The 9,174-nt window shown below is 42.0% G+C and overlaps 2 protein-coding genes across 3 annotated transcripts; one reads left to right on the top strand and one right to left on the bottom strand.

Annotated features, from left to right (window-relative positions):
• The first annotated feature begins 2,284 nt into the window (after window positions 1–2,284).
• On the top strand, window positions 2,285–6,735 carry LOC104454511 (dr1-associated corepressor). Of its 2 annotated transcripts, none has more exons than XM_039317035.1 (6): window positions 2,285–2,713; window positions 4,505–4,577; window positions 4,664–4,757; window positions 5,487–5,615; window positions 5,710–5,767; window positions 5,876–6,735. In XM_039317035.1, the coding sequence occupies exons 1-6, from the start codon at window positions 2,681–2,683 to the stop codon at window positions 6,353–6,355; spliced, it is 867 nt and encodes a 288-aa protein (XP_039172969.1). In that variant the 5' UTR covers window positions 2,285–2,680; the 3' UTR covers window positions 6,356–6,735. The 2 variants fall into 2 exon arrangements, with proteins under 2 accessions (XP_039172969.1, XP_039172970.1); XM_039317036.1 differs by lacking the exon at window positions 2,285–2,713 and adding an exon at window positions 2,786–3,647.
• Window positions 6,736–6,907: 172 nt separating this feature from the next.
• Window positions 6,908–8,903, bottom strand: LOC104454510 (cytochrome P450 98A2). Its single transcript, XM_010069374.3, has 3 exons — window positions 8,371–8,903; window positions 7,848–8,245; window positions 6,908–7,767 (listed from the first exon to the last, which is right to left on the bottom strand). The coding sequence occupies exons 1-3, from the start codon at window positions 8,852–8,854 to the stop codon at window positions 7,123–7,125; spliced, it is 1,527 nt and encodes a 508-aa protein (XP_010067676.2). The 5' UTR covers window positions 8,855–8,903; the 3' UTR covers window positions 6,908–7,122.
• Between the last annotated feature and the right edge of the window lie 271 nt (window positions 8,904–9,174).

Genomic DNA, 9,174 nt, shown 5'->3' on the forward strand with positions numbered 1-9,174 from the left:
TGTACTCATCTTTGTCCATGACAGTCTTGTTTTAGATATACATCTTTGTCCATGACATTTTGCTGGTTAAAGCTTCCCCGAGAGCGAGCGAGCCACTTGTCATTTTCTTGATGGGTGGGCCAGCGTTCGTAAATGGAGAATAGGGGAAGGTGGTGCTTAGATTCGAATCTTTTGGCTTCTCTATATTTTTTAAAATTTTATTTAATTGTCTTAACTTGTCTAATCTTGTCTTATGTTCAGACAAAATAAACTCATCTTTTATTTACATTTTTTTTGAAATTACATGAATAATTTATATATCTACTAGACTGTAGCATTTTTGCGCAAGTAATTAGTATTTGACAATAAACCAATGCCCAAAATAAATATCATTATACTTTTCATGTATCGGTGCTCCATTGAGCATCCGACATATATTAATGCAGTTGCGAAGAACCATGAGATTCCTTATTTTTTGCCCAATTCCTCGCAATTTATGCTACGTGATTTTTTTCTCTATTTTTATATTTTTATATTGATTTTTTTTTCAATTTATTAGCAATAACAAAAACGCACGTGCGCTTTTTGTTTAATTTTGTCAATTAATCTTTTGAAAAGGTGGAAAAATTAACAAAGATGAAGAAAGATCTTTAGGTTTGTTGAGCAGTTTTAGAGTCCCTAACATTTTTTTTTTTTTGAGATTTCTAGGGTTCTTATAATCTCGAAAAAGGATATTCTTTCATGACAAAAGGACAAAATACGGAGTTACTTAAAATATCAGAATTTTAAACATAACTAATCAAAACAGTTGGACATTAAATTATTTGCACGGACCTAGACAATTCGTAGCATAATTCATAGAATGCATACGCAACACGAGCATTTTCCTATCTCTTCAGACAAATAGATATTAAATTAAGTGACATATGATAATACAAATTATTATAGACAATTCTGGGCAAGACGGAAGAAGTTTTGGCCGGGAAAAGAGAGAAGAAAAATAATGCTCGGTTTGGTCTTGGTAAAAATACATAATATGAAAATATTATATTAATAGTATTCATAATTCATTGAATAGAAATATTTCAATTATTGACAATAATGTATATCGAAATGTTTTTTCAGATGATGGAAATATTTTTTTTCACTTATTTTTTAAATTGTATAAATTATTGTTTTTAGATTTTTTTAATTATTAATTCCTTCTAAACAATTAGAGTCGAGGCACCAAAGAAAATTATCAACCACTTTCTTGACTTGGGGTGGATTGCTCAGAGAATGAGTTTTGATTGCAAACTATTCACCCTCTTTGTAGCGATTCTATGAATTAAAATGTGGTGCTATTAGAATGTCATATAACATGATCAAGTTATTCCCACTTCTTCCCAAGCAATGAAGTTGGTTTCATATGAGTTCACGGAATTTTCAAACAAGTTCGAGGAAGAGAACATAGTTGCAACAAGTGAGGATTTGATTTTATTGGGGAAGGTACAGACTTCTGACTCCCACTGTTAGATTAAGAATTGAAATTTAATATAGATGGGGTGTGGAAAAATAATAAATGAGCCATTGGTATCATGACAAGATTGGCTAGCGGCTTAGCTGTCCAAGCTTGGACAAGGAAAGGACACTGGAACTCACCAGTGGAAATGGAAGCAGAAGTAGTAACTCTCGTTCTCCCCTGTGATCATGCTCAATTTGTCGACTTTCAAAAAGTGATTTTTGAATGTGATTTGCAAAGTCTCAATTGATGCCATTCAACAAAATTATTCAACCTTTTGTTGCATGTCCTCGTCTCTTACTGCAGCAAAATCCAAGTTATAACTCGGCCTGAACTCATAAATCCAAGAATGAAGCTGCTTATACACTTGCAAATTAGGCTTTTAATTAAATAGGCACTGCATCCTCCTATTTCATTTCATGATCTCCTGTCTAGAGTTAAAAGGATTGGATTGATCGAGTCTTCTTTTATTTATCGTTCTAATGTAGGTTTGTGTTTTGTTTTGAAATGAAAGTTTTATTTCGGGCAACAAAAAAAAAAAATCATGTTCGAAGCATCGTAATTATTTTACCGAGTAAGACGCAACGTCCTTGAGAATACAGAGAAGACCACCCAATCAGAGAGCACCGCGTGGACAATACCCTGGGCCAGCTCGTCCCCCCCGGTGCCTGTCACGCTCACGCTCACCGCGAGGCGTTTCGCTATCCCGGGCGCGCACGTAAGGGAATCACCAACCCCTCTGCGTTTTCCCATTTCCTCTTCTTCTTTTTTTTTTTAACCTCATCGATTAATTTCTTTTAAAAAAAGCCCTTTTTTGTCAATTTCGTACGGACGGATATCCCGTGGAGGCACGTCTCAGGTTCGATCTTCGTTTCGCGATTTCGGGGAAATTTTTCGCCTTCTTCTTCTTCTTCTCCTCCTCCTCCTTCCTGCTGGTTGCGGTCGTTTTCGCGTCCGGATCTGGGATTCGCGCCCGTCGATTGTGCATGGAAACGAGGCGGTCTCGCGACTGTCGTGACGCTTCGCGTTCGGGAGCTCGATCTGATTTCTCTCTCTAGATTTGGTTGGTGGTGGTGCTGCCTTTCCTTTTTTTTTTTTTTTTTTTTTTAACCTTTTCCCCCTTCTGAGAGGGGAAAAAGAGAAAGGGAGGAAGGGAGGAAAGGGGGAGGTTTCGTTTGATGCTGCTGCGGTCCTGACGCCATGAGGAAGAAGCTCGACACGCGATTTCCGGCTGTAAGTTCCCCTTTCTCTCTCTCTCTCTCTCTCTCTCCGTAACATTTTGATCTGGTGTGCGCGACTGAATCAGAGGATTTCGTGCTGAAATTCGTAGGGAGATGCGATCTGTCTGAAAATCCGATGGGGGATTGCGTCTTGGGGGTGATGGCTTTATCTTTTTTTGGGAATATGTGGGAGCTAGGTCAAATTAGTTACAGGAGTCTGCAGTTCCCTAGATCGATGATCTGAAACCCATCCGCCGTTCACTTTCGTGATTCGTTCTTCCTCTAAATCGCGGGGGCTACTGCCATTAGATGTCAATTCTGTCGTGAACATTCCCTTTTAGGGCAATTTCAGGGATGGGGTCGGGATTTAAAGCTTCAATTGGGAGGGGGCTCATGTGCTTATTCCTTGATTCCTGGCTAGAGTGGTAAAAGCCCGTTGCTGTTTTTGGCAGATCCTCTCTTTTCTTTATCTGAAGGTTTTACCCTAGCAGTTCTGATCCTCAGCTAATTTTGGTGGTGCTCAGGACAATCCACGAACTTGTCCCTTTATATTGCAAATGCTGAAATTGGGAGTTCACAATATTGGGACATTGCGTGTACTTGAATTGCCAAGATTAGAGCTTAAAATTCAAATCTTGAGCGCCGAAGTGATATACTTCAGTGGTTTTTTAACCATGGCAGCTAGCCTTGCCAACATTCTGCGTTAAAACTTGAGAAGGAACTGAGGGAGAAATCATAAAATTGGAAGGAAAATGTGAAAGGAGGAGGCAAGCCATCTTTGGGCAGCAGTAGTTGGTCATTAATCTCTGAGATCAATAGTTTTCCAAGATTATGGCTTTTAAGATAATCCAGAAGGAGAATGTGAAGTTCCAGAGATCACGATTAAAGCATACTATTTGCAAGATTGATTTGCAAGATTATAAGGCCCATGGATTAGAAAAATCATGGTAAGCATTGGAGCGTTGGCTTTGATATGGATGACTGGGCTTGAGTAGTCCCAGTCCTGGCTGAGCTTGACCAGCATGCAAGTTATCTGATTCATTTAGTTTCCTAACTAGCGCATTGGTGGCTGGAGCCTGGAGGTGCTCGTAATTGGTGATATGTTTGTCTGCTTCTTTAAATTGCTTTACACGGTCCTCGTTCCTTCTTTCTTTTTCTAATTTAGAGCCTTATGACTGCCAGTTCCTACTTTACTTAAGGATCAATTGGCCATTAACCTTCCATGTGATTTGGTTCTTCTTGCGTCTAATGTTAGGGTATGGTACATTAGTGCAGATGGAACAGCTGTATTTTTAGTTTTATTATTTATGTGGAATATGAAAAGCCAAAGGAAATAAAAGAAGAAAGAAAGTTTTTCTCAGTAAAATAATCCCTTTTGATCTCTTACTTTTTCCTAAGGAACTTGGGGCCTTGATTGGAGTTCTGAGGCTGAATGCTTTGGTGTTGTTGTAATATTTAACTTCTAACTATATGAGCTTGGCACAAGGATTGAAAAGTCTGGAGCTCTTCAACATAATTGCATTAGTATGTTATAGGAGAGTGTGATCAGGTGATTAGGTCAAGTGTCGGTGGAAAAAAGAGCCAGATGTTTAAGTGACATGTTTTAAATCATGTTAAATTTGGTTCAGTGTACTCTATTTAGGGATCAGTTTCTGACCATGTACGAGTTTTTGAAAAGAGAGTATTTCTAGCCTTGATAACCAGAGGTCATGTGCAGGACGATGATATGAAAATGATGAATTATGCCTTTTTTGGTCAATACATCCTCATTGTGGTTTGAGTTTTCTTAATTAAAATGTTGCAGGCAAGGATCAAGAAGATAATGCAAGCAGATGAAGATGTAGGGAAAATTGCATTAGCAGTTCCTGTTCTAGTCTGTAAGTACAGGAGCACACATGCTATTCACTCTGCTGTCTTTCTAAGATTGTTGTGGTGCTTACGATTGTCCTTGATCTTGTTACAGCTAAAGCATTAGAATTATTTTTGCAAGACCTTTGTGACCGTACATACGAGATAACACTTCAAAGGGGAGCAAAGACTATGAATTCGCTGCATTTGTAAGTTAGACTAGACTTAATATTTTCCTTGGATATTTTATGTTGCTTTTGGACCCTTGTGCAAGTAATTGTAATTTTGCAACTATTTCCTTCTTTTCATTTTTTCAAAACACAATCTCTCATCTTGTCCTAAAATTTTTGTCAGCTTTAATTCATTACGTTTCATTGTGGATGCCTGTTCCTGTGATGCATTCATGCGTATCTGATGTGCACATATGGCAGTAAGTTGTGCATTACGTTGTAAATGCTAGTGGGGGTTAATGATTTTCCCTTTTCATGTCAAACTTTGACCTTACAGATGTTTTACTCTCAATCTTTTTCTATTGTCTTCTTTGCCACCATGATCTTTGGTTTTTGTGAGATAAAGCAGCTTTTTCGATTATGGAGGTTTCCTGTTCTGTGCAACTCTTCTATGGATGGGTTGAGGCAATTTGGTAAACTAAAGGTGATTTATTTGAGTGAAGACCATCAATCAACCAAATGCATCCTGAAATGCATTTATCATGTGCACTTAGAAGTGTGAAGACCATCAGATTAATGGTTTATATTGCATCTTCTAGATAATACATTTCATCTCTTCCCTGGTATTGGTACAGATGATTTGCTTTTGATTTCCCTCTTAAATAAGTGACCAAATCATCCTCTCTTAGCTTTCTCCCGAAAAATATAATTTCTTTTGTACTTTTAAAGCAGAGCTAGATCTGATGCAACAAAATCCTATTTCTGCAGAAAGCATTGTGTGCAAAGCTATAATGTGTTTGATTTCCTGAGGGAGATTGTCAGCAGGGTTCCTGACTATGGTCATGGTCATGGTCATTCAGATGCTGTCTCTGAGGATAGAACAGTGTCCAGGAGAAGGTTGGAATATCATTTCCCTCCATTTTTCTTATTGAGCATATGTATAGGTTAAGCTAATAATGATAGAATGTACTCTATTATTTTGGTAACCCAGGAAGGCCACCATCGATGATGGTAATGACACTGATGAGGAATCCAAGAAGAGCAGGATGGTAATGACTCTTTCTTTCATTGTGATTGCTCTACCTCACTCTTTGGATGATTTGGATGATTTGGATATGGTCTAAAAAGGAGAGCTATTTCTACCCTTCTAAATGCAGCTTGAGATGGCCCATACTGGCAGCAGTGGCAGAGGAAGAGGCCGTGGCCGAGGAAGAGGCCGCGGGCGTGGTGGCCGAGCCACTGAGAGGGAGACTGTGCACCATGAAACTGAATCATCTGAGCCGACCACATCTCTGCAACCTGTCAACAAGAACATTGTCAATCAAGGAACAGTTTCAGATCACAGCTCTGAGCCAAAGAAAACTGCTGAGGAAACTATCACAGCCACTGATGGTTCCAAGCTTGGAGCGCATGGTTTTGATCTGAACACTCAAGTTACTGAGAATGAGGGCACCCCAGCGAAAGTTCCAGTAGCTGGTGTTTCATCTGAGGAACCTAATGTTGATGAGGCCAAACACGAAGAATATCCAGGATGGTCACTGTCCGAGGTTGACAAGATGTCCATTGACCCTCTTCAATTAGCAAATCTGGGTACCCGCATTGATGAGGATGATGAAGACTACGATGAGGAGGGCTGAAACCAGGAGCCTCATGTAGGAACTCTAGATGGGTCGGATAACTGGGAGATCATGGGGAGAGTACATGAGGAGCAGAAGAGGTCCAAATCGTCACCAGACAAGCGGTATATGCATGTGGAAGATTGTACCCTGTTTGGTGCTCCTTGGCAAGAGTTTAGTTCCTCTCTGCATTTGGTTTGATATTGCATCTGAATTTTACCATATTGTAAGCTAACATCATCATTCTCCAAGAATGTAGTCCTTCGCTGTTAGATTTTCTCAGGCAATGTAGTCTTAAGAGAATGTTAGAAGAACCAGGTTCTGCTCTTTTAGTCATCCATTATTGTAGTAAAAATTTGGTTATCTAAATGAAGCAAGGGTTAGGAAGGCTTCTCTCTGCATGTTCCTCGGTTTCTCTTTATTTATGGATTGGACTCGGTTTGAGGTCTCCTGCGAGCTTGTTGAGCCTTTGATGTGCTCTCAGGGTTCGGAAGTCGTCCCATCCGGACAGAGAAAAGAACGGAGAGAACAGCGTTGAAAGACGATGTCTGCTTGATCAGTGAGGCGAAACAATTAACATGATTCCTAGAACGGAAATCCTGCTTGAAGACAACATGATTCCATGTGAGGACCTTTCTAGTCAAAGCCCATACATCGTTTGAACCAAGTTTTCTTTTATGTCAAGCGCAATAAAACTTAGAAATTCACCGAGCAAAAGCAAACTTAGATATAATTGACTCACAGATTACATTATAACCACAAAAAAAGATAGAAAAGAGCAGTGAAATTCATATGTCCACAGGTACACGCTTGTACAACTCTGCGGCCAACCTTGGAGTAGGAACGGCTTCAAGAGGAGTCCTCATGAATGCAACCAGTCCCGGGTTCTCGCCCATGTCGATCTCCTCGGGCCTCACCCCGATGGTCGGAGCCCAAGAAAAGTGGTGCAGGAGATGGCCCAACATCGACATCACCAAGCTTATTCCCAATTGAGCTCCGGGGCAAACCCGTCTCCCCGCTCCGAATGGTAAAAGCCGAAAGTCATGGCCCTTCATGTCCACATCCTCCTTCATGAACCTCTCGGGCCGGAACTCCAGCGGCCTTTCCCAGACTGTTGGATCGCGGGCTATGGCCCATACGTTTACGTGCACATTCGAGCCCTTGGGAATGTCATGGCCGCCGATCTTCACATCTACATTGGTCCGATGGGGCAGCATCAGCGGCGTCGGCGGGTGTAGCCGGAGGGCCTCTTTGGCGACGCAATGAAGATATGGTAGGTTTGGGATGTCGGATTCCGTCATGACACGGGAGGGTCCGATCACGCTGTCCAATTCTTCCTGGGCCTTTCGTTGGGCTCTCGGGTTCCTAATGAGCTCGGCCATGGCCCACTCGACCGATATTGCCGTGGTGTCCATGCCGCCAGTGATCATGTCCTGCTCCAATGAGATCATTTACTTATCAAATTGCACGGGTTCGAGCTCGACAAATGGTAAATGTAAGGTTTTGAACGTACCCAAAGGAGGCCAATAATGGTGTCCTCGCTCAGGTCATAACTTCCTTGGAAAGTAAGCAACGCATCCACGAAGTGCTGCTTGGCTCCACCGGGCTTTTGCCGCGCGAGCGCATGCTCCTCCATGATGGCCCGGGTGAGGTGGTCGCGCCGCGCACAGTGCCTGGCGAACGCCTCCTCCTCCAGCGGGAAGAGCCAGCGGAGCCATGGGACGTGTTCGGCCATCGCGAGGGATGCCCCGAGCTTCAAACCATTGGCCACGATCGCCTTGAACTCTCGTCCCTGCTCGTCCATCACCCCCTCATCATTCACGAACCTCTTCCCAAACACGATCCTTGTGATGTTGTTGAATGCCACAGCCCCCAAGTACTTCTTCACCATCAAGCCCTTCCCTTTATGTTCTGCATTTAGTGTTAATTACAAAAGATTATGTTCCTACTTAGCATTCGATTTGTCGATCATTCAGCTCATAAACGAGATTTCGACCCAAAATACTAGAATTATAGAAATAGTATCATATATATACCAAGACTAGTGCAGTCTCTGTAAAGAGACTCGACCATGGCAGTGACCTCGTCTTCCCTAATGGGCCGAAGGGCCTCGAGCCGCCTCGGCGAGAACAGCTCGAGCGTGCAAAACCTTCGGACCTTAACGTAATGAGGCCCGTAATCGGCCCAGATAAGGTCCTTCCCATCTCTGCTGAACTTCGCAGCCGATCTGCTCCTGTGCCTATTCGCTAATTGCTGATCGTTGTCCTTGAGCACTTCCTTCGCCAGCTCCGCGCTCGAGACGATGACGTTCAGTGTCGACCCGAACCAAACCGAGATGATGGGCCCATAAGCTCGCGACCACTCGGAGAAGCAACGGAAGCGCACCGGCTTAACGCCGTAGAGGTTTCCGACGACGGGCCATGGTCGTGGGCCTGGCGGGAGGTTTAGCGTGAGGCGTTTGTATAATTTGTAAGAGAGGTATAATAAAGTGAAGGCGAATAAGGATATAAGAACAGCCATGCAGAGAGAGAGAGAGAGAGAGAGAGAGAGAGAGAGAGAGAGAAAGGTGTTTGTGGATTTGGGACAATTGAACGTACTGAAAATGTGACTATATATAGGTGGGAAATTGAAAGTAAGGGGAAGTTTTCTTTATTTGTAAAATGGCGAGAGGGTATAGTTCTACCAAGGTTGGTGAAGGACATTATTATAAGACTGCAAAAGAATTTCGTTCTCCGATGACCTTAGAATGTGATAGTTGTCATGTTAGGTCGAGCACGCAAGATACTAAGGAAAAAGAAATTACTCAAGAGACAGAAAAAGACACAAAACAAGGAAAGAAT

The sequence above is a fragment of the Eucalyptus grandis genome, chromosome 7 (genome assembly GCF_016545825.1).
Source record: "Eucalyptus grandis isolate ANBG69807.140 chromosome 7, ASM1654582v1, whole genome shotgun sequence".
NCBI classification, from domain to species: Eukaryota; Viridiplantae; Streptophyta; class Magnoliopsida; order Myrtales; family Myrtaceae; genus Eucalyptus; species Eucalyptus grandis.

What these genes read in the sequence shown, in the direction of transcription:
- LOC104454511 (XM_039317035.1), top strand. Translation starts at nt 2,681, where the DNA reads ATGAGGAAGAAGCTCGACACGCGATTTCCGGCT. An exon ending in AGCAGTTCCTGTTCTAGTCT is followed by an intron (nt 4,578 to 4,663) that starts GTAAGTACAGGA and finishes ATCTTGTTACAG; the next exon opens with CTAAAGCATTAGAATTATTT. An exon ending in AATCCAAGAAGAGCAGGATG is followed by an intron (nt 5,768 to 5,875) that starts GTAATGACTCTT and finishes TTCTAAATGCAG; the next exon opens with CTTGAGATGGCCCATACTGG.
- LOC104454510 (XM_010069374.3), bottom strand. Translation starts at nt 8,854, where the DNA reads ATGGCTGTTCTTATATCCTTATTCGCCTTCACTTTATTATACCTCTCT. An exon ending in CAGAGACTGCACTAGTCTTG is followed by an intron (nt 8,246 to 8,370) that starts GTATATATATGA and finishes CACTAAATGCAG; the next exon opens with AACATAAAGGGAAGGGCTTG. An exon ending in CCATTATTGGCCTCCTTTGG is followed by an intron (nt 7,768 to 7,847) that starts GTACGTTCAAAA and finishes TCATTGGAGCAG; the next exon opens with GACATGATCACTGGCGGCAT.